This window comes from Ailuropoda melanoleuca, chromosome 1 (genome assembly GCF_002007445.2).
Source record: "Ailuropoda melanoleuca isolate Jingjing chromosome 1, ASM200744v2, whole genome shotgun sequence".
NCBI classification, from domain to species: domain Eukaryota; kingdom Metazoa; phylum Chordata; class Mammalia; order Carnivora; family Ursidae; genus Ailuropoda; species Ailuropoda melanoleuca.
In genome coordinates, this window is record NC_048218.1 from 70,141,127 (window position 1) to 70,166,164 (window position 25,038).

A 25,038-nucleotide genomic window follows, 5' to 3' on the forward strand; every position below is an offset into this window, starting at 1 on the left:
GGCGGGTCCGCTTGGCTTCAGCGTCAGCGTCGCTCCCGCGCTGGGGCGCTAGGCCGGCTTTTCTCCGCGGGCCGCAGTTAAGTGTCGGCGGCGAGGGGCGCGCGAAGGGCCGCCAGCCGCGCGGCGTCGGCCGTGGCGTCGGGGTCGTTGTGTCGTGACAACGACTCCCGTAGCCGTCTCCGCGACAGCACGTGCGGCCGCTTTAGCCCCAGGCGGGCTCAGCGGCTGCCTGGCGAGTCTGTGCTCGCGCCCAGCCCTTTCCTTCCTGGACCCAGCGCCAAGCAGCGACGCTGAGCCGACCGGCGGAGCGGCGGGCAATGGCGGCCTCGACGGCCTCGCATCGGCCCATCAAGGGGATCCTGAAAAACAAGAGTTCTACGACTTCCTCTGTGGTGGCCTCGGCCGAGCAGCCCGGCAGGAGTGTCGACGAAGAGCTGAGGTGAGAGCCGGGAGCGACGGCCGCGGGTGGGCCTAGGAAGCTCTTCCTTCCTGCCCGGGCGGCCTCGCCTTCCCCGCCGCCGCCGTTACTGTCCCCGGCCCCGACCCCGACCCCGAGCGCTGACCGGTGGCTGGGGCGGCTGCGTGGATGCGGCTTCGGCACCGCTCGGGTCTCGCTCCTCCAGCCTGGCTGCCGGATAGAGTGATTTTAAAGAAAGCAGGAGCTATGACGTTAATCGTTTTTTTCCTTCTTTTAAAGTATACGCGCATATGTAACATTTTTAAAACAAACATCTGATCTTTGAACTTTGGGAAATTGGGAACGTTAAAGAATCAAGTAGAAGTTTCAAAGATTCACCTGTTAAGCTTTTATTATTTCTTAACCTCGTATCTGAGATATCTAAAATTCTTCAATAATAAAAATCTTTTCTTGGCTTGGGATCCCTTTAACATCCAGTCTCAAGCCAATATGAGAGCTCTCCATAAAAAAGACCCTTTTCCCATTTTTCTAATCGAGCTTCCACAGCCATTCCTTTTTAGGTGAACATTGTTAGAAGCATCATGCCACACTCAGTCTCTTTGTCATTATCTCTACACTAAGAGAAACCAAAATTTTCCGAGTCTTTGGTCTATATTTAATGGAAATCTATTGCTAATTATTTTTTGCATCTGCAACAAGAATTTGGAGTGCTTTCTAGTCTTTGTTCCTCTTGAAAGACATAACTAAGCTCAGCAGTTCAGAGAATAGCAACTTAAAATGATCCAGCGATATTTTAGTGGTACATATTCACAGGTACACATGTATAAAGATGTTGCCCCATAGCATTGTGTGTAATAGTAAATAATTGGAAACAACCCAAGGTATATTAAAAGGACTGGTAAAATATTATTTATGGTACATTTGTGTAATGAAACAACATACCATCCTTTTAAAAAGAAGGAGAAAGATGTTTATGCACAGAGGAAGATACCCAAGGTGCAATGCTCAATGAAAGGAAAGTAGTACCATACATATAATGTAAAATATACCACTGGATTAGATGTGCTGGGGTCTTGGGTGTTACAAGATACTAAAAATATAAAGACTGTATTCTAGAAATAAAGCTTAAGAGAAGTTATTACAATCTGTAAAGTCATAGAGCTAAAATGAGGCGTTTGTAAAAACTTATTACAACTAGAGCATACCTGTTTAGATATCAGTTTAGGACTATAAAAGGAACTACTAATTGGTGGTGGTAAATTCACAGAAATGTGTGTTACCTTGAAGAAAACATTAAGTAGGATGACAGTTTAGAATCATGGCCTTTTGGGATTGGAAAGGACCTTAATTTGTCTCACAACTTCTACACTCCCACTCTCTTTTGGATGCTTGATTTACATTCTGTAACAGGAAATTTTCCAACCTCTATTTTGGGTAAACTGCTTCAAATGGGAATTGGTGGGGAATGATGGTTGTAGGTTACTGAATTAAGAAAACAGTATCTTACTGGAGCATAGCTATAGCAGGAAGACCAAGATAGTTAACAAACTGTAGAAAGCTCTTAGGAAGTTTCAGGGTATTCAACAGCAAGAGTATCATTCTCACTGGCATTTATTTCTGTTATTTAGTTATTCTTAGTGTGAGCTTCTTTTTGTTTGGCTACCAAGTGGCTTATTGTTTTCCCTGATCTTTCTCTGCTTCCTTATCTTCTGCTTATTCTCATCTTGGATCTGCCATAATTTCCTGTGGTCTTACTCAGTGGGTTAACCTCTTTCTGTAATTGGCTGGGGTTTACTTCCAGGTATTTCTGCCTTGAAAGCCACTATCCTAGGCTGCTACCAGGACAGATTCACTTAAAAGGGGCCGTTTATAAGGTTCCAAGGTGGATGATTTTTCATTGACTTGTTTAGAGGGTTAGACAGCACTTAAGTCTTCAAAGGGAACTACCAAGCTCTAATTCATCGAGGTTCATCATGTTTGTAGTAAACAAATAGTAAAAGGAGATGGGCTTTTTCATTATCCATGTTATATGACTGTAAAGCAAAGAAAATTCTGTTGGTAATACAATACACATTGTTTATGTCACAGCTTATGCAAACATTATTAGCAACTTTATGAGAGCCTTTTGAACAGAAACGATAAAAGTATAGTTGAACTCTCTTTGTAATGTTTGTCATTTAATTACAAGCAGTATTCCCCTTTTGCTATAAAAAGGACTGAAAATAAAAATATTATTTAATTAAATACACTTTATTAATGCACTTAAAATTCAGAAACTGGTTAAGTGTAGTGTAATAGTTTAACTTAAATGTTGAAACAGTATAAGACAAAAGAATCTCATATTAATGTGGAAATGACCCAAAATCTAAGTCAATTCTTGTTATTCTTGGTAGTTCTGTTCTACATAATCACCACAAACTCTGAATTAGTGAATACTGAACCATTGCTCCTAGGGGAAATACAGAGTTCAGTTCCAGCAAGGTTCCCCCTTATGCTTAGAACACTGGACAGCACTCCAGCACTACACTTGGGAGCCATTTAAAACAATGGATTCAATTTAAAAAAACAAAAAAACAAAAAAAGTAAAAAATATGTTACTAAATGGACACAAAAGAGACACTTATTTACAGTTTGAGAGCTGAAACAAGGTAAAGTATCCATCACCTCGTTTAACAGCTGGGAAGATGTGCATGGAGCAACTCAGAATTGTTGCTGTTCTGTGCGTGTCTGTGAGAGATGGAGAAAGCACCTCCCTCACGTAAGATTTTGGAGTTACAAATAACTTTCATCAAGTTGGCAAATTTGCAAATACAGAATCCGCAAATAACTATCTTTTATTGGTGGCTTTATCAAGTAAAATGCGGTGGTGGTTTCCTTTTTCTGCACACACCACTTCACCCCCTCATTATATGTGAGGATATTGTTTAACGTTTTATTCAACATGAAGAGATGTTACCAAGGAATTTTTTTCTTTTAAGGCCAGAAGTTGAGTTGTCTTGTTTCAGGTGTCTCTGAACTTTTTTATTATGCATCTTTTTAGTGAGAAAAAATTCAAATATGCTTCAGGTATGTTTGTTTATAATTTATCTCATATATTACTATCATTAGATAATATTTTAGGGCTCAGTATACACCTAAAGTGAGATTCGTATAATGCCATATTTCAAATGGTCTTAGTTTTTTTTTTTAACACAGTTCTTGTCAAACTTTTTTTTTTGTCTCAGTGCTATTTTCTTTTCTTTTCTTTTCTTTTTTTTTTTTTTTAAAGATTTTATTTATTTATTTGACAGAGATAGAGACAGCCAGTGAGAGGGGGAACAAGCAGGGGGAGTGGGAGAGGAAGAAGCAGGCTCATAGCAGAGGAGCCTGATGTGGGGCTCGATCCCATAACGCCGGGATCACGCCCTGAGCCGAAGGCAGATGCTTAACCGCTGTGCCACCCAGGCGCCCCTCAGTGCTATTTTCTTATTCTCTTTATGCTTTGCGTTGGTACTGTTATCTTCAATGAATGGTTCCTTTAGTTACCATGCGTCAGATACCATTTTCTGAGGGTTAGTTCAATTACAACTGGATAGAATCTGTAAATCCACATAATCGGCATAGATAAATCTCAGTATGTGGTATCACACTATTCAGTTAGAGCATCACTGTCATATCCTGTGATTTTGGGATTCCCATTCTATCAGGGTACCTGGAATATAGTGTACAACTTGTAAAGGTCTAAAATAACAGATCTAGTGAGTAGCTATGTGCATTTCATCAAAAACAAGAAACCATTGATTCTGAGATGTAGGTGATTTTATGTACCGCCAAGAAAGAAGAAAATACTGTCAATTATAAGATGCCATCCATTTTAAGATATACTGTTTTCAGAGAGATTAAAACGAGACTGTGCATTTTGAATTGGTGAAAATAAGAAATGTTACTAAAACTAATGTTATGAGAAGTGTTAGAGGTTAGTGATTAATCTAGGGCTAGATTGCCTGGGTTTGGATCCTGTCTACTACTTATTAGCTCTGTGACTTCATGAGTTATTCATTATATCCATGTGTAGTTTAATTATATTAAATGAGTTAGTAAGGGGCGCCTGGGTGGCTCAGTCGGTTAAGTGTCTGCCTTGGGCTCAGGTCATGATCCCGGGGTCCTGGGATCAAGCCCTGCATCAGGCTCCCTGCTCAGTGGGGAGTCTGCTTGTCTCTCTTCTTCTGTCCCATGCCCCTGCTTTAGAAAAGTAAATAAAATACATTAGTTAATAAATGTAAAGTTAGGTTAGCTCAGTATCTCACCCTCAAATGTTAGTCTTATTCAAGTAAAAGTAACTATATGAATCTAATTTTTCACACATCTCAGATTGTTTTACACAGTATGCTCTGAAGTCACTGTGTTCCATTCAGATTGAGTAGTACTCTTAGGTAATGTAGGCACATGCACTTGAATTAATTTTCTTTAATATAATTTTATGTAAACATGCTTCAGCTTCATCTTTTTCTGCCTGTAAAGGAATATGGACTATAGAGCCCCACTGAGTAAAGTTTCCCCAAAGTGACTTTTTGATTACTGATGGCTTTTATTGGCAACTCTTACTTTAATTGTTCAGAAATTGTGTCAAGCTTCAAAGTCTTATACTTTGTCAACCTATGTAAATGGAATCTTTATTTAAAGAAAGAACCATTTCTTGAAGTGTGCAATTAAACACCTTGAAGCAAAATCCTGCTTCCTACTCCCAAGCGTGGCTAAAACTTAGCAAATGAGCAAATCACAAGCAACAAGAAGTACGGGTAGGTCTTTTAGGTGGTATCATATGAGCTATCAAAGTGAAAGTGAGAAGGGGTGACTTTTTCTGGACCAGATTTAGGCTGTAGGAAAAACCAGTGTTCCAAGAGGGAGGGGGAAAATGAAGCTAGCAGGTGCTTTCATCCTCCCAGTGGATCTGAGATATAAGTGGTGGTGCCCCTATTTTTTCTAGGTAGAAATAATGAACTACAGAAGGTCATACAAGCAGCTTGGAATTAAACTCCCTTTTGCTTTTTGGATTTTGTTACGCTATAACTAATGTTAATTCTGCCAAAACTTTAGGGATGCGAATTTCCATATTTAGTGTCCTCTGCTGACAGTTCTTTCTACTTCACTACTTTCCGCCTAAGAATTCCTGGCATGCTTTGTAACCTATTGTTTTATGCCTTTATTTAAATTGATGTTTTTGCAAGATACTGTTCTCTTCTTTGGAGCTGAATAATTCTAAGAATTTCTTTTGCTCTTAGTTTTGTGTTGAGGAAGTGGAGTAAAGCTTCGAATATGTAGTCCTTTTAAAAGTGGAAAGTAAACTAAAAGACAAACCAGGAAGAATTTGGGTTACATATAATGTGATTATATATAATGTGGTTTATACCTTGTATATGTATCTTTGGTTTATATATATATACATATAACATGGTTTAAATCTTTACATTTAAATTTGAGTGAGTTCTGTTTTTCATCATTACAAGTCATCATTACATCGTTGTAAGTATATATATATGTATACACACACAAGAACTTGCTCATATTTAAATGTAAAAAACTTAGATTTGTAAGAGGTTTCTAATAGAAAGGCAAAGGATGTACACATAATTCATAAAAGGAAAGTAAAATAACAAAGCATTTCTTCATATTTATAAGGTAATGAGCAAGAAACATAAAATAGCTTTTAAATAATGATTTGTACTGCTCAGGTGGAGATAATACATACAGAAATACCCAATCTTGGCAAAGTTTTGGTAATCACTGGGGTCATTACATATTCTCTCTTTTGAAACTGTATGGCAGCTTGGAGTGAACTGTAAAGCTCTTGATGAATTTTAACCCAGATATGCCTATCCTAGCAAGTTATCCTGAAAATATCATTGAACAGAATATGCACAAATGTGTTCATTTCTGCTTTATTATAAATAGGAGAAACTTGGGTTCAATATAAATATCTAACCTTGGCTGAGTAGTTTATTATTGAGTATTATGCAGTTATTTAAAACCTAAAGACTAGAAAATCCAACCGGCTTATTATAATAAAATATATATAGTAATAGCTTCCGTATCAGTATATGTATTTTTATATACTGTAGCTACTGTTATATATATATGTACACAGTAAATATATTCTTGTATATACTGATAGCTTATATATTTTATATACTATATTATTTTATATAATAGAATTTGCAGAAATTGAAACCATTAGTGGGTTAGGGTGCTGGAATTATCATTATTAAATTTTATCCTTAATTTTTATTTTTTTTTATTTTTTTTTTTTAAGATTTTATTTATTTATTCGACAGAGATAGAGACAGCCAGCGAGAGAGGGAACACAAGCAGCAGGAGTGGGAGAGGAAGAAGCAGGCTCATAGCAGAGGAGCCTGATGTGGGGCTCGATCCCATAACGCCAGGATCACGCCCTGAGCCGAAGGCAGACGCTTAACCGCTGTGCCACCCAGGCGCCCCTATCCTTAATTTTTAAAAAATATTATTTCTGCTTGTATCCTGCAGTTCTTTTTTTTCCTGTTATCTCACAAAATAGATATATAGGGTGTTTGGGTTTCCACACATTAGAGAAACCTTTTAAACTCCTAATGGTCTGTCATTCTTCTATCCTAAGCAGTAATGATGATAAGTTACCATTTTTATTTCAGCATTGTTAACATTTTAGGAAATAACTTGTTTTATTTTGAAGTTAGGAAGTACCTAACAAGGTCATTAATATGTGTTTATTTTAAAGTATTTTGTTGTAATGTACTACAAATATAGAAAGATGTGTTAAATGTAACTTTAAAGTTTAAGAAATTATAAATTATTATATTTATATTATAAAATTATTATATATATTATAAAACACCCCTGTAACCACCATCCTGGTCAAGAAAAAGAATGTTTCCATCACCTCAGGAATATCTCCTACTCTTTCCAGTCACCGTCTTTCCTCTCTTGGCTCCCAACATAACCACTTTCCTGACTTTTATGGTAATCATGTAAGTATACATCCCTACACACTTTTTTTGCCAGCTTTGTGAACTCTATATATAGAGATGTGTTAGCTTTCTTTTACAGTATCTTTAGTAGGAAATATTAATAGGACTGTCTATTTATACACGTTTTATGAAACTTTTACCTGTGATTTTGTTTCTGCCTGGCACTTAACCTCAGCTGTAATTTCAGAGGCATTTGTTCTCTCAGGAGGAAACATTTAGTTATGTTATCCTGAGTCTCCCTTTGCTTATTAATTGGATTGCTTTCTTTACAAACTTTATCTAATTCTCTTTATTTATTTTAAAGCTTGTGTATGTTTCTCTCATGATTCTTCTAATCAGAGCTGCTTGATCATGTCTGCTGTGAGTTTCCTTATATAGCATGAGTAAACCTAGTCATTTGCTTTCTAAGTTCACAGAAATTTGTAAATAAGAACTATTTAACAAAATGTCTGAAAACTGTAGACTTAGTCAAATACGAAACTGTTTGCTTTTTAGAAAAATTCACTCTGTGGCAGATAAAAATTTTTCAAAATCATGTAAATGTTGAGTCTTGCAGGGCAAGGCAGAAGGCATTCAATTCAAAAGCAATTTTAAACATTTCTTCAGAATAACCTTTCTCCACCCATTTTCTACCCAGTTCTAAGTGAGATATGGTTTCAGGATTTTTAACCCCAAACTTGTAGATTTTAAAGTCATAAAAACTCTTTATGTTTGTGTGGTACTTTTATAATTTGATTTCACAGACATTTTTTCAGTTGATTCTTTCGACAACCCTGTTAAAATTCCCCATTTTATTATAATTTCCATGTGGAGTAAATACAGCCCAAAAGGGGGTGTTTGTTGGATTTCCTGTAGCCACAGGACTAGTGAAGGGTAACTGGAACTTGAACCTTAAACATCTATCTCCCAGTTAAGCTGTTTTTTTTTCCCTGCCCCAAGACCAATTACGTATTACTTAGATAGCAGCTAGATATATAAAGAAATCCAGTATTATAAAGCAGGGTCTATTTTTCCAGTTTAGTTCACTCAAGTGTTTTTTGTTTTTTTTTTTTAATACTAGTGAGATTAAACTTAGTTGAAAGTTTAGGTACATTCTATGCTGAATTAAAAAAAGAAAAAAAGCGCAACTCTTTAAAGAAGAAATCTTGTTTCTGTGCTTCAGTTAATGACCAATATGTCGTAAGTTTTAGCTTCTTAACAAGCTTTTAAGATTTTACTGTTTCATGGTGAGGAGGCATTAGGTAACTTCTGACGGCTTTTTGGGGAGAAATAGTTGTAGTTTCAGTCACTCGTGGAGTATGTCTGGACCAACCTTCGCCTCTTTTTTTTTTTTTTTTAGATTTTATTTATTTATTTGACAGAGATAGAGACAGCCAGCGAGAGAGGGAACACAAGCAGGGGGAGTGGGAGAGGAAGAAGCAGGCTCATAGCAGAAGAGCCTGATGTGGGGCTCGATCCCATAACGCTGGGATCACGCCCTGAGCCGAAGGCAGACGCTTAACCGCTGTGCCACCCAGGCGCCCCCAACCTTCGCCTCTTGATTAAACAAAGGATAAGTAACTTGAAGTTGCAGTAGAAGTACGTAGTCTGTAGTGGAATATTAATCAGCTTTAAAAAGGTAGAAAATTTTTATACATGCCACAACATAGATGAACCTTGAAGACATTAAGTGAAATAAACCAGTCACAAAAGCACAAATACTGCATGAGTTTATTTATATGAGGTGCCCAGAGTAGTTAACTTCATAGAGACAAAATGGAATGGTGGTTGCCTGGGGCTGGGAGAGGGGGGAGGATGGGGAGTTAGTGTTCAGTGGGTAGAGTTTCCATTGGGGAAGATGAAAAAGTTCTAAAGATGGATGATGGTGGTTTCACAACAATGTGAATGTACTTAATGCTGCAGGACTACTGTACACTTAAAAATGTTTAAAATGGTGAATTTTATGTTATACATATTTAACTACAATAAAATGTGAAGAAAAAAGTGCCTAGTCCAAAATAGGGACACTGTGGGTGCTCTGGAGAAGAAAGCAAGAGAACATGAAAGTGAGGCTCACCTACCATGAGTAGGCACATATAATTTTAAGGTGACTTAGGACATGGAGAAAGGAATATGATATTAAAGTTTAAGTATGTCATTTTTCAAGAACATTTCAGAATCTGGGTGTTTGTAGATTTAGGAAAATTAAAAATATCTATAGTAAAACCTCACCAATGTGTACAAGTGCAGAAAAGATTTGAATCTGTAAAATCTACATTGATATTTTACAGAAGCTTTATTTTCAAGTATATAATCAAGGCACAAATTGTAACAAAATATTGTTGGGTGGCAGAGAGGTCTTTGATGTCCTCTGTAATGAGTAGATCCAAAGAGTTTGTAATTAAGTCATCTAATTATTTAGTACCTTAAAAGTTTTGTAAATATTTTGTTGATATTAATATGGATGTTCATAAAACACTTATTTTTATTTCTTAAGTAGATTTATCTCAAGTATCCTGAATATACCATTTCTTAAGCTCTTATTTTTCTATATTAAAAAAAGAACTATAATTTTATTTGCAACCTAAATATTAATGGTATTTAAATTTAGCGAGGTATTCCCTGTAGTTTTATGTTCTAATTCTTTTGATTGTTTTTGATATCTCTAAAAAAATTAGGCCAAGGAAGTATTCATTGTTTTATTTATTTTTTTGTGTGTCCCAGGCTTCTTTATTTAAGAAAGTGGTGAGTGATGTGGGGATTAAAAACAAGAGCATCCTTGAACTTCACCTTCCCTTCAACCAGTTCACCCCACATTCCCTGCCCCATACCCTTTGCATTCCCAAGTCCTTTCTTAATGAAGATCTTAATCCCTAAACCCTGGTATAAACCCCAGGTTCTCTTTCCCTAGCTCTCCCCCTTCCCCTGGCCTCCATTCCTGGGAAGGGCTGGCATCTCAGTTTGAATGCATGGGAGAGCCCAGAGTGGTGACAGACACAGAGGGGAAGGCTTCACCCTCAGAGAGGAGGGACTGAGGAGTACAATGTAGTGAAGTGAGGGCCCCCAGAGCCTGGGGTACTAAAATGGGGTCCTGGTGCCAGAGGAAAGGATATTCTGTGCCCTGAGAAAGGGAACCCAGTATCCTCAGAATCCTCTCATTGCTAATAGACACTGCTTGATCATTTGCCCTTCTGCCAACGATTGTTGAACCACGCTCGGGCCGCATCGTTCTCAAGCGGAAGCTGCTGTGCAGTGTGGCGGCTCACCTGCAGGGTGGGTTTCTGGCACTGCAGGTGCATGTTCTCCAGGTTGCCTCTCACTTGGTTCTCGATACTTACTGTACTTGTACTGATACATACGATACATGTATATACTTTCGTATATACATATATTTTATTCTATAAAATGCTTATTTTATTGTACTTGCTTATGGCTTTTACCCTACATCAGTTTCTATTCCAAGAAAGTACATACGTACGATAAGTATCGTACTGATACTTATTGGTACTTGTTCACTTTCTCTTTCGGGTCTGCACAAGGGTCTCTGCTTTGCATATCTCCTGTACATTTTCATTGTTGTCGGGTTTCCCCACCCGCTTCTGCAGCAGGGGCCACAGCTTACACATGTTCTTGAAACTGAGCTGCAGAGCCTTAGAACAGCAGATGGTGGTTTGGCTAAACATCTTCCCAAAGAGAAACCCCCAGGGTGAGCCCCACATTGGCCTGAGTATATCCCAGGGTGATCCTCTTCTGCTTTAGGAGCTTGACAGATTGTTCCAGGTCTTTTTGCAGAGCTTTGATGTCCTGGGACTACTTGGGGTTTTGCTCCAGCTTCTTGTCTGCTTCACAGCCCCAAGTGGGGCAATGCTGGGCTGGGCTGGGCAGGGGTAAAGGAGGCCTCCTCAGAGTTGCTCTCCAGCCCACCTCCCCACTCACCTTCCTGCTTGCCCTCCAGCCAGGAGGTCTCCAGGCCGCCTTGGGGTATCAGCCCTACTCCAGTCTGAGGTCCACAGTAGGCAACCCCCCCACAGAACTTATATTGCAGGAGGGCATGGGGGAATCCCCCACACCTCAGTGCCTGGCCCAATGCCCAGCCCGATTCCTCACCCACCGGGAGGGTCAATCTAGCTGGGCTCTGGCCCCCCAGGCCCATCCTCTCCACCACCAGGCAGGGGCGAGCAGGCCAGATTGGAAGTCCACCATCCTGCCATGGGGAACGGAGGCACCCCAAGCCAGGGGTCAGGGAAAATCTCATTGTTTTTATTAAACTATTAACAATATATAGTAGATAAAAAATCCTCAATGACTGAGATCATGCAGTGTGTACATTTCAATTTTTTCCTATTATTACTTCTATAGGCCAGATGAAGACTAAGCATGTCATAATATAATACTGTCTTGACTGGTGAAGATTCTGAATAGTGTGTTTTTAATATGTGGGCACTAAGTATTCTATAAAATGCTTATGTTATTGTACTTACTTATGGCTTTTACCCTACATCAGTTTCTATTCCAAGAAAGTATATGTAAAAATAGAAGCTAGCAATCAAACAGAAGCTGAAACGTGGGATTTGGATGTTTGTCAATTTTACGTGTGCACTTTTTTATCTTTTAATTCACTGAGGAATTTTTTTTTCTTTTTAATTTTAGTAAAAAATCCCAGAAGTGGGACGAAATGAACATCCTGGCGACATATCATCCAGCAGACAAAGACTATGGTTTAATGAAAATAGATGAACCTAGCACTCCTTACCATAGGTAATGTTTCGTAGACTTATTCCTTTTTTACTTCCATTTTGCATTCAATATGAGCTTCTGGATAATAGCTGATTTAAGTTTCTGTTTGATTTTATATTTGTTACTGGAGCACTAATCAGTAACCCAACTGCAAATTTTTGAATAATAGTATAAGTAATATGTAACTTTATTTTATTTTTTTAAGATTTTATTTATTTATGAGAGTGAGAGAAAGAGGGAGCGAGTGCATGCACAAGCAGGGGGAGCAGCAGGTAGAGGGAGAAGCAGGCTCCTCGCTGAGCAAGGAGCCCGATGCAGCACTCAGTCCCAGAACCCCAGGATCATGACTGATCCGAAGGCAGATGCTTAACTGACTGAGCCACCCAGGCATCCCAGTAATATGTAACTTTAAAACTTGAGAATCTAGGGGCACCTGGGTAGCTCAGTTGGTTAAGCGTTCAACTCTTGATTTAGGCTCAGGTCATGATCTCAGGGTCATCAGATCAGGCTCTACACTGGGCATGGAGCTTCCTTAAAATTCTCCCTCTCACTCTGCCCCTCTTCACCACCTCCCCCTCTCTTAAGAAAAAATTGGGAATCCATTTTGTATATTATAATTGTAGTAGTAAATGTTTATTTGTTGTAACTCAGTGGTCCCTAGCCACTGATGATACACACAGATTAGTGACTTTTGCCTTCCTTAAAATAATCTCTTTATAAAAAGGAAGATGAAGGTTGGGCTTGTTTGCTTTCTAAGTAGAAATCGGGCTTACTCAATCCCTGCAGAAAAGGATAACCTCACAGCTTTTTTTAACCCATTCAAAGACAAGTGGTCATTACTATTGTTCCATGTCCTTATTTTTTTTTTTTAAAGATTTTTTAATTTATTTATTCGACAGAGATAGAGACAGCCAGCGAGAGAGGGAACGCAAGCAGGGGGAGTGGGAGAGGAAGAAGCAGGCTCATAGCGGAGGAGCCCGATGTGGGGCTTGATCCCATAACCCCGGGATCACGCCCTGAGCCGAAGGCAGATGCTTAACTGCTGTGCCACCCAGGTGCCCCCATGTCCTTATTTTTAAACTTATGTAATATTATAGTTCAGATAATTACATTGTGATTATTGGCAGTTTTGAGTCTTCCAGAATTTTTTAAATGAATTACAAAATTATAGTGTGTGGCAATAATTAATATGAAGACAAAAATAGTACCAGTAAGCATTATGAGAAGATAGAGATTCTAAGTAGTAGAAATACCTAATTCAGATCATGCCCTAATTTGTATTGAAAAAGATTTCCAGGAATGAAATACTTTGTCTATGAAGGAAGGTGACATAAATGCAGGGGTTACTGTTAAAATAGAGCTTAAGAAGTCTGTATTTTGAATCAGTGGATGAAAACTTTGGAAAACAAGTTGAGATAACTCACAACTTGATAGCAAAAACAGTAAAAACGAGAATAAACATGAAGATTTTGACAAAGGCAGAAATAATGAAATAGGTACAGATGCTAAAACTCAATACTAATAAAGCTTAAGGGAAGAAATAGACCTATCATTTATGAAAAGTTTATACCCTTATTTTTCTTCTAATTAAAAGAATATACCTTAGGGGCGCCTGGGTGGCACAGCGGTTAAGCATCTGCCTTCAGCTCAGGGCGTGATCCCGGCATTATGGGATCGAGCCCCACATCAGGCTCCTCTGCTATGAGCCTGCTTCTTCCTCTCCCACTCCCCCTGCTTGTGTTCCCTCTCTCGCTGGCTGTCTCTGTCTCTGTCGAATAAATAAATAAAATCTTTAAAAAAAAAAAAAAAGAATATACCTTAAAATATATCTTAAAGCTTTTATTGTGCCTGAAGCCACAGTCAGGGCTTTCTTCCTTTTCAGTAATGGTAGTAGATAAACCCCGTCCTTATCTGTGTTGGTTGGAAATATCTATCCTAAAAGAATTAAAATTGAACATGCCTGAAAAAATAGTTGTAGGCATTATTTTTAGATTGTTTATATTTAAAATATAATAAATCTGAATCTCCCCTTTACCTTACCCATATCCTTCCTCTGGGAGTTGCCAAAGTTATTTGGTTCCTAAGTGCTTGAGGCTATATGTATGTACAAGGTATATGTGCTCAGCTTTTATCGATTTAGTGCTCAGTTTTACCAGTTTCATTCATGGCCCCCCTTTTTTTTTTTTTTAAAGATTTTATTTATTTATTTGACACNGACAGAGATAGAGACAGCCAGCGAGAGAGGGAACACAAGCAGGGGGAGTGGGAGAGGAAGAAGCAGGCTCATAGCGGAGGAGCCTGATGTGGGGCTCGATCCCATAACGCCAGGATCACGCCCTGAGCTGAAGGCAGACGCTTAACCGCTGTGCCACCCAGGCGCCCCGTAATGGCCCTTTTTTAAAAGACTTTTGTTTAATAGAAGAGGATGCTTTTTATAGAGAGATCATGTTATCTAAGAATTTGACAGTTAGTATACAGAAGTTATTCATGCTTTTATATGTTTGTGTGTACGTATATACACACACAAATACACACATATAATTTGTCTGTAAATTTTATAACATAACCTAGAGTTGTCTGTGAAAGTCCTACAAATTGGTAGATTATTTTTTTCTACTCTGACTTTATTTCAACTTCCCATGGAAAAAAGAGCATCATCTAAGCTATAGCAATATTTAACTTGTCTCCTCAACTAACCAGGAAAGATATGAATTAGTATTTTTTTAATACAGGTGACTTCTGCTTTTACACACCTTTCAGTGGCTTGAGAATTAAATATGCCCATGTTTGCAGTTAAGTGGGGAGAAAATTTTTTATTAGAGGATAGATTGGGAAAGCTAATAGCTTTTAAATGCCCTGAATTAGGTCTTTAAGATCTATTTACAGTATTTTACCTAGCCTGCATGTTTCTGTCTTCAGGTTGATGTACAAATACATATTCTAAAACCAGACAGTGGTTTTGTTTTCCTACATATTTGTTACCTCTCACTGGATGGAATAATTGAAGTTTTTTTATTTTTTACGAATGATTCGAGTTCTTAATATTTATCTTCATGGTTGCTGTAGTGATTTTTAAAAATCATTTGGAGGGTTTTATTGATTGCTGTTGTATTTTCAAATATTTGCATGGAATAGAAATAATTTAAATTAATCCTGGGGGCACCTGGGTAGCTCAGTGGGTTAAGCATCTGCCTTTGGCTTGGGTCATGATCCTGGGGTTCTGGGATCAAGCTTTACATCAGGCCTGCTCCGCAGGGAACCTGCGTCTCCCTCTCCCTCTGCCTGCCACTCACGCTGTTTGTGCTCGCTCTCTCTGTCAAATAAATTAATATAGTCTTTAAAGTAATACAATAAAATTAAGCCTCAGACAACAGAGCTATAAATATGTTGATATTATAACTAAATCAATAGAATTATGGTTCTCTACCTAGTTTTTCTGTTTGAAAAATTACAGTTTGGGTATTAATTATAATGTGCTTGTCGTTCTAGTATGGTAGGTGATGATGAAGATGCATTGAGTGATTCAGAAGCCACTGAAGCCCTGACCCCAGATATCTTAGCTAAGAAGTAAGTACTGATGACTATGAAGCATTTCCACTTACACATTTTCACTTGTTTTTAATTGTGCAGAGTTAAAGACATTTCACTATACTTGCACAAGTGTAAATAAAAAGCATCAACTAAGTTTATTTGGATTTTTCATAGCAACTTTTGTAGTCTTGTTTCTAGATTAAAATCAGAGTATACAGGTAGCAGAAAGATGAGAGTACTGGAGCCTGGTACACAGATTCCTTGTGTCAATCTCCTATGCTTTTGTGTTTTTGTTGTTTTGTTTTAAATATCCAATGTTTTAAAGATCAAAGTAAGATGGTACATCTGGCTGGCTCAGTCAGAAGAGCATGTGGCTCTTGATCTTGGGGTTGTGAGTTTGAGCCCCACATTGGGTCTATACCAGAGATTATTTAAAAATAAGTGGGTTTATAAACAAAAATCTCTTTCTTTGCTGTTCATTGATTTCCATCACCCGCACTGTTCTTATTGCTTACTGGTTTCTGTACCCATTCCCACTTTCTTGCTTTTTATTTTCCTCATGAGATTATAGCTGGCATATTAATGATCTTCAAATGTTTTTATGAGACACAAGAGTTGAATGAATGAGACACTCAATAAAAGAATATCACAGTGTTGATTTCTTTGTAAATGATTGTTGTGTAGATTAGCTGCTGCTGAAGGCTCAGAGCCAAAGTATCGGGTTCATGAACAAGCAAGCAGTGAAGATGAGGATAGTGACCTCTCACCTGAAGAACAAGGTAGTTGATTTCCTTTACTGCTCTCAGCAATGTGCTAATAATTTTTGTTAAAATAAATCCATTATTTGAAGGTTGTCCACTGGTTTTCCTTTTGGGGAAGTGGATGGTGGGAGGTTAGGGAGTAACATTTTTATAATTCAGATTTTACTTGTGTGGGCTTATTGGAAACAGCTTCCCTCCCCCCTGCACACACACCACCCCCCTTGGTTTCAAGAATTTGGGAAAATATTACCATCTTTTAAGTAATTATAAGTGTTCCTTTCCTTGTACTTTTTTCTTTTTTACACTCTGATATAGAGTAGATGCTCAGTAAATATTTATTAATGTTTTTAGAATCATCGAGTGTTTGGATCTTAAAATGGGTAGCAGTAAGAGCTGATTTCCCAATTGCTTGTGCTTTTTCTGTTTTAAAACAGTGCTGAAACTTACCATATGAACCAAGATGGTCAGATGTAGAGTGAAGATCTTTTTTAGGTCCCACTGAAAAGAAAAAGAACAGTAATACTATAGGCAAGGAGATAAAAGAGCTTTCTCAGCAGTGTTGGAAGAGGCTCTTGTATCCCATACAGTACATACACAGTTCAGGCATTGCTACCTATTCGTCGTTTCTGTTTTTACAAGTATAGTGGTTATCTGTGGAGGTGAGAAGAAAAGGCAGATATTTCATCTTGCTTTTTACACTCTTTGAACCTTGTGAATATAGTCTTTTCAAGAATTAAAATTGTTTATATAGTTTTTTTAAACGATTTTAAAAAGGAAAAACCAAGACTTTATATAGGGAAAAAGATGCAAGAAAAACACAAACACACCCTCACAAAAAAGAAAAAGAGAAGAGTTAGTGGTGTACTTAGAGCCTTGAAATGTGGATATTGCCTGTACTGTAAAGAAGTTCAGAAACTTTAGAACTGAGATTCTGAATATTTGCTAGTTAATTGTCAGGATCTTTGTCATGGGTAGCTCCTAAGGTATATAACTTGCTACTCCTGTGTGTCATCTTCAGGATATAGCTTATTCAACAAACTGTGATGGTCTGAGCCTAATTGTTGTACAAGAGAAAAAAAATTTTACATATAGCCTAATCCCTAGTTGTGTTATAGGTCTTGTACCCTCAGTGACTTCCTAACTTATTATCCAAAAATATACTCCAAAAACTCTTGAAAACAGTTTCAGATATGTTTCTGGAGCTGGTTTCTTCATTATTCTCTTAAAAACATCATCTGTTGAGAACAGAAATTTATTATTAGCCTATATTGTCAGTTTTCATTAAGGGATTTGCCCCCACTCAAATTGTAGTTCCATGAATTAGCCAGCAGGGGGAACAATTTGGTTACAAGTTCAAAAGTTCCGTTCCTACTAGTAGAGTTGCTGACTCCCATAGGTGTTTATAGCTTTTAAACAAATTACAGATCTGAAAGTCCTTGTTTATTGATAGAAATTCTTAAGACAAATTATCCTGTAACTGATAGCCTAACAATTAAGATATTGGCTATGGAGTCAGACAAATAGAAGTTTGTACTCCAGGAATGTCGCTTGTCTATTTTGTAACTTCTCTGAGCTTCAGTTGCTTCATTTCAAATTGGAATCTATAAAAATATTTAGAGGTATTGTGAGTATTAAATGAGATAAAGAATTTAAAGCACTTAACACTGATTCTGTCATATTGTAAGTGTTCAGTAAATAATAATTTTTAATAACTTAAATAATTGGTGTATTCTCCATTGTATTATTTTATAGAATAGTAAACGAAAGTGTAAAAAAGGTAATTCACTTGTGAAGTTCACATGGAGAGTCAATTATTGTTAGAGCCAGGCCTAAAATCTTAACGTTCTCAAACTCTTTGTAGTATGTTGCTCTGCCACACAAGGATTATAGGTAAAATGAACATAAATAGTAAAAAAAGATTGAGACCACTTGTATTAGCATCTTTCTACAAAATAATATATATTTTAAACTTACATAAAGCATTTTGAGTATTCTAAAATTAGAATGTATCTGTAACAAGCAAAACCAAGTTCAGCATCTCTTAGAATTAAAAAGAAATAATTTTCTTACACTGTAAATAGTATTCACAAGAGAAAAATACTGATATGTCAACTCCTAAGAATAAAAATTGCAAATTAAAACAGCGTCATGGGGGTGCCTGGGTGGCTCAGGTTGATTAGCAGCCGACTCTTGATCTCGGCTCAGGTCTTTTTTTTTTTTTTTTTTTTTTTAAAGATTTTATTTATTTATTCAACAGAGATAGAGACAGCCAGTGAGAGAGGGAACACAAGCAGGGGGAGTGGGAGAAGAAGAAGCAGGCTCATAGCGGAGGAGCCTGATGTGGGGCTCGATCCCATAACGCCAGGATCACGCCCTGAGCCGAAGGCAGGCGCTTAACCGCTGTGCCACCCAGGCGCCCCTCGGCTCAGGTCTTGATCTCAGGGCTGTGAGTTGGGCTCCACACTCAGTGTGGAGCCTACATACATACATACATATGTACATATGTACATACATAGTACATAATAAACACACAGCATCACGGTCCCTTTCTTTCCTTACAGATCAACAAAGATTAAAAAGAATGAGTTTCTCTTTGGGTGTGAATGTGGAGAAATAAGTTACTCCTGTACTGTCAGTGGGCATGAAAAATGGTTTAGCTTTTCTGGAGGGCAGTATGGCAATATATGACCCAAAAGCTTTAAAAGAAAATGACACTCTTTGATTTAGCAATTCAGTTTTTCAGAGTCTGTTCCAATGTTTGGTAAACATTTTTTACTAAGTCCTACGTGTTATACATGTATGCATAAATTACCAAAAAAAAAAAAATTTCACAGAACAGTACGCACCTTTACTATGTGTAATGCATTCCAGTTTATTCTGTTTCATTTCATTTTTAAAAAAATACTGGTTGTGACTCAATAAAGAATCCTGATGCACGGTTTGAAAAAAAAAACTAATTCATATTGAGAAAGCACAAAATGTATGTGTATTACACTATAAAACATTGAAAATACATAGAAATTAAAAATCTTTGCTCAATACTTTATAACCATTTAAAAATTATATAAATCTGTTATGTACGTGGTAAATTTTTACTATATCTTCATACACCTAATTGTCTAAACTCCGCATCATTTTAGGGTTAAAGAAAGGGTCATATTATACTTCCTCAGATGGTAGGCATAAACTGAATGTTGCCTGGGCAAAGCAGGACATATGGTAATTGTAACTATATAGTAAGTGAAAAAAGAGCATATAAAAAATATAGGAGTTATTTTTAGAAAAATTTCTAGAAAAAATTCTTAAGTCATAAAATGTTTATGGTAATTTCTGAGTGAGGAAATTGAATGATTTTTTTTAAGTTTCTACCATGAACATGTGTTACTTTGTCATGATAAAAAGTGTTATCTTTTTAGTAAATAGATCTGGTAATGGAGGCAATCAGAACCATTTTTTAAAATTCATTATTGAAGTACAATTGATGTTAACATTAGTTTCAGATATACAACGTATTGATTCAACAATTCTGTACATTACTCAGTGTTCATCATAAGTATAGTCACCATCTATCGCCATATACAGTGGTATTGCAGTATTATTGATTGTATTCCCTATGTTGTACTTTACATCTCCATGACTTATTTATTTTGTCACTGAAAGTGTGGAAAACCATTTGTTTGTTTGTTTTTTAATATTGGTTTTTATATCATTTGAATACTTGAAAGGCATCACTAAAAATTTAGTCATGAGGTTTTGGTCTTTTTATTGGCCTCTTTTTTCAATTTTACTTCCCTCTACCATATGGTATTCTCAAAGAATAAAACAAATCACAAAAGTAATAAGTAGAGAAGAAGAAAGATGACTGGCAGGGTGTTGGTTATTTGAAACGAATGTGTATGGAATACTGAGGGTGGTGGTCTCAGAACTTTCCTTTTCCCAACCCAAACAGGGACTGAAAAGTGATTGATCAGTACTAACAAGAACAATAAATGCTTGCTTTTGAAACATAAATAAGTCATCTGTAAGTATAGATGATTATAAAAACTTAGAGGGAATTAAAGGAGATTGAGAAAGTACTTTGAGTAGCCTTTTTCAGAGATTACGCTTTTCTGCCATTAAAATATTTTCATGAATATAATAAAACTATGATAAATAAATTTTAATGTTCTCGTTTGACAAAATAAACAGTTGGCAGTTTTACGTCACCCCCTTTCATTTGCCAGTCTAAAATTTTAAAACCTTAGAATTATTTCTACAGAAATAGTCTTTAAATGCTGTTAATAAAATATGATCAGTTATGTTGATTGCTGCTAATCCTGTGTTCTATGGTGAAGACTATAAATGAAAGAATAGTCTAGGCTTACTTCACTGTGTCTTATAACAGCTTTTCCTTAAAATTACTCTGGGAACGAGGTTTTGTTTTAACTAGCAGTGTTTTAAATCACCACAGTTTTTTCATGGATAATGAGAATATTTATTTACTTATTTATTTATCGCTAGTAAGAATTCTTTTTTAAAGACTTTATTATTCATTTGAGAGAGGAGAAGCAGACTCCCAGCTGAACAGGGAGGCCCACAAGGGGCTCAATCCCAGACACTGGGATCATGACCTGACCTGAAGGCAGACGCTCAACTGCCTGAGCCATCGAGGTGCTCCATTAATAAGTATTTTTGAGGAAATTTGTAATTAATTTATAAAAACAGAAGACTTGAAAACACTAAATTACCCCACAAGTCCTTGACCCAAAATTAACCACTGTTAATTGTTGAGTCTTATTTTCTGTGTGTATGGATACACATGCATGCAGACATTTTACCTGACATATATATGGTATTATATAGCTTGTTTTTTCCCCCATTCAACTCTTTCTGGAGATTTTCCATATGTCTTTAAATTTTCTTCACAGATTTAACTACTAATGGCTTTTATTCCTATTTTCCCATTAAGATGTACTTGAATCATCTAAAGCAGAGGTGTGCAAACTTTTTCTGTAAAGGACCAGATTTAGGTTTTTCTGTAAAAAAAAAAAAAAAAAAGCTAAATATTTTAGGTTTTATGGACCATATGGTCTTTATTGTACCTATTCAACTCTGCCATTGAGCTTAAAAGTAGCCATAAGCATTATAGAAACAAATGAGCACAATCATGTTCCAATAAGTTTTTTTTAAAGATTTTATTTATTTGAGAGGGAGAGAGAGCACGTGCAGGGGGGAGGAGCAGAGGAAGAGGGAGAAGCAGACTCCCCACTGAGCAGGGAGCCCTACTTGGGGCTGGATCCCAGGACCCTGGGATCATGACCTGAGCTGAAGGCAGACGCTTAACCAACCGAGCCACCCAGGTGGCCCCCAATAATAGTTTATTTACTAAACAGACACAGGTTGTTTTTTCCTAATCCTTGAGCTAAAGACTTCCTAAGCCTACTTTTTGTATCTTGTAGAAAAAAAGCGACAGTTTGAAATGAAAAGGAAGCTTCACTACAATGAAGGACTGAATATTAAATTAGCTAGACAATTAATTTCAAAAGACCTACATGATGATGAGGAAGATGAAGAAATGTCAGAGACTGCAGCCGAAGAAAGCATGAACATGGAAGAGTCAAATCAAGGTTAGATGTTTATGAAATTATCACTGAGACACGGATTCTTTGTGCCTAAATAACATACTTTATTTTGCTTTACACGTTTGAAGAACCTCAGAAAATTTTTTTGAATTTCACTTAAATTTATTATGCCAAACTCTAAAATTTCAACCCCTGTGGCCAATTTCAGAATAAAGTTTTTACACCCAGAGTTGATTTGATTTAAGACCATATATATATGACTGGGTTTTTTCTTTGTTTTCTTGGCTTAAGCAATGATGTTTGTCTTCACATTAAGCTGTATTTTGTTTTTGGTGTTTCAGACTCTAGTTTATCTGTCTTATCAATCTAAATTAAGGTTTAAACTTTTTAAAAGAAGCATGCTTTAATACAGAAGATTTGGTTTTAACATTCTTTCAAATACAGAGTACGTCACACCTTTCCAGTGTTGATTATTTTGACTACTGGATTGACAAAATACCTGATTTTTATTTGTTTTTAAGCCCTTGCAACCTCGCAACCTGCCAATCCACAGTTAATAGATTTTATTTTTTCAATTAAATTCTGGTATTTAATGAAGGTGAATCTTCTATACTGCTAATGCGGATTTTGTGCCCATTTACCTACTCTTTGTACTTGAAAACTGATGCTTTGTACTTTATTTGTTGTGCCTCAGATGGTTAAGCCTTTTAAGAAAGTAAATCACTATTATATTCTTCTGGTGAGCATATATGAAATAGGAATGATTCTGTGATAGAACCTGATGACTGTGTCTCGTTTAATGTCCTAATTAGAATATTTTTTTTCCATATTATGCTTTGGCCTTTCATTTTGTTGCATATAGCATTTCACTTCCATTTTATTCACCATAGTGTTTTTTTTTTTAGCTTGTATTTAACTGAACAAACTTCATTTTAAGTAATTATTGTTATGTCTCTCTCTTCCTCTTTTAAAGTTTATTTATCCATTTTTAGGTAACGTACTCTAATTGGTCTTTGTTTCCCATTTACCTATGTCTCGGTGATTTATTTTGATGTAGTCAAAATGAATGCTTCTTTGGTTATAACTTTTCATCAATTTCTGCTCCGACTTTTTTTTTTTTTTTTTTAAAGATTTTATTTATTTGACAGAGGGAGACAGCCAGCGAGAGAGGGAACGCAAGCAGGGGGAGTGGGAGAGGAAGAAGCAGGCTTCCCAGTGGAGGAGCCTGATGTGGGGCTCGATCCCAGAATGCTGGGATCACACCCTGAGCCGAAGGCAGACGCTTAACGACTGCGCCCCAGACGCCCCTCTGCTCCGACTTTTAATATCAATTCTTAGTGACTCTGGCAAAGCACTACGAATGTCCTTCATTTGCTGGAAATTTGCATCAGTACCACTGGGTCAAAGATTAAAAGGATTTTTTTAAGATTTATTTGTTTACTGAGGGGGTGGGGAGAGGCAGAGGGAAAGAAGGAGAGAGAGTCTTAAGCAGACTCTGCTCTGAGGGTGGAGCCCAATGTGGGGCTCGATCTCATGACCCTGAATCAAGACCTGAGCCAAAACCAAGAGTTGGACACCTAACTCTGACTGTGCCACCCAGGTGCCACAGATTCCTTTTTCTTTAAGCCATGGCTTTTGAAAAATAACTCTGGCCTTTTGTCTGCTGTTGCTGGTAAGATACTAGATTTCACACATTTAGTACATAAATTACATTTTTTTCTTTTAAGTACAATAGATGATTAACATTTGTGTTCGCTCAGTGCCTGATTTTTCTTCAATGGAGAAGTACTCTTTACACAGGAGTATATCTTATTTAGCATCATTAAGTCCACGAGGATAGAAAAGACTATGTAGTAAGGCTTAGGGAAGTAAGTTCCTTATTTGTCCTCTACTCTTTTTGAGCCCTTAAAAAAAAAAATCTTATCAGCTTTGAAAGCTCCAGGTATTGTGTAGCCCATTACTTTATGAGCGTTGTCATTCTCCTTCTCTCCCCACTCTCTGTCCATCCTCATCTGTTTTGTTGCTTTTTTTATTTAAAAAAAAAAAAGTAGCATGTTTAGACTCTAAGGAAATATTTTCTTGTTTTGAGATCCTTTTATAACTTCAGATATTTGAGTTGTCTTACCTGCTACTTGTGATTTATTCACAGAAATGTTCAATCTGAAACCTTTAGTCCCATCACCAAGTAGACACCTTTGTTCTGCTCTTTAGAATATTTAGGAGGTACACCGATTCTTTTATGTCAGACTAATCAGCCTACAGCAAATCTACCTTATTTGTTTTTTAGGTTTTTACATTTATCATCCGTGGCAGTGAAAGGGGACTTTAGCTCAGGTAGTTCCAAGATTGGCAATACACAAATTATATTGACTTTTTTTCCTTTTATCTTTGCAGGATCTGCTGCAAGTGACCAACTGCAAAACAAATCACAGAGTTCATAGAAAAGATTTGTTCAACACTGTAATTGTCAGATACAGACCCTGTTACTATAATACACTGCTTCTTGTTCTCAACAATTCATGACTTAAGTACCAAAATGCATACCAGTTATTATATATTGCCAAGAATTAAATGACTTTCAAGACTAATTCGACTGAAAATGCCTAATTGATTACATATATTCTTGTGCCTAGTACTTCACCACAAATATAGCGTAATGTCATCAGTCCAAAACTGCATTACTTTTGTAAGAACACTGGTTAATTTGTATATTATATAGCTTTTTATGCTTTAGAGGTTAAAATAATATCTTTTGGGGGGATCTAATTTATTTTCTTCACTTCTAGATGTGATAGCTCTTATAAAAAGTTTTTTTCTTTTTAAATCAAAATCCAGTTGGAGCAGCAGATTATATAAGCTGGTAAATACTCAGTCTGAAAAGTATTTTAACATGTGTCTTCAACTTGATTTGGCTGTTTAATTGAAAAGGACTATAAGAGTAACTTACATTTTCTGGCCTACCATCTTTAAAATTCCCCTTGAGTTTCTTTATGTTTACAAGGACAGGATTGAGTTTTTCCTCATCAAACTAGCATTTTTCACAAATAAATTTA

The 25,038-nt window shown here is 36.8% G+C and overlaps 1 protein-coding gene and 1 pseudogene across 2 annotated transcripts; one reads left to right on the forward strand and one right to left on the reverse strand.

Annotated features, from left to right (window-relative positions):
* PPP1R2 (protein phosphatase 1 regulatory inhibitor subunit 2) lies at positions 1 to 24,573 on the forward strand. 2 transcript variants are annotated; one of them, XM_034660777.1, is made up of 6 exons: positions 1 to 439; positions 12,046 to 12,153; positions 15,622 to 15,699; positions 16,348 to 16,445; positions 21,863 to 22,030; positions 24,380 to 24,573. In XM_034660777.1, exons 1-6 carry the CDS (start codon positions 318 to 320, stop codon positions 24,424 to 24,426), a joined length of 621 nt encoding a protein of 206 aa, XP_034516668.1. In that variant the 5' UTR covers positions 1 to 317; the 3' UTR covers positions 24,427 to 24,573. The 2 variants fall into 2 exon arrangements, with proteins under 2 accessions (XP_034516668.1, XP_002921498.1); XM_002921452.4 differs by having other exon boundaries at positions 3 to 439; positions 16,348 to 16,442.
* LOC100468344 lies at positions 10,352 to 11,606 on the reverse strand (annotated as a pseudogene).
* Positions 24,574 to 25,038: the final 465 nt, after the last annotated feature.

Coding starts and splice junctions, on each gene's coding strand:
- PPP1R2 (XM_034660777.1), top strand. CDS start 318: ATGGCGGCCTCGACGGCCTCGCATCGGCCCATCAAGGGGATCCTGAAA. Junction 440..12,045: donor AGTGTCGACGAAGAGCTGAG/GTGAGAGCCGGG, acceptor TTTTAATTTTAG/TAAAAAATCCCAGAAGTGGG. Junction 15,700..16,347: donor CCAGATATCTTAGCTAAGAA/GTAAGTACTGAT, acceptor ATTGTTGTGTAG/ATTAGCTGCTGCTGAAGGCT.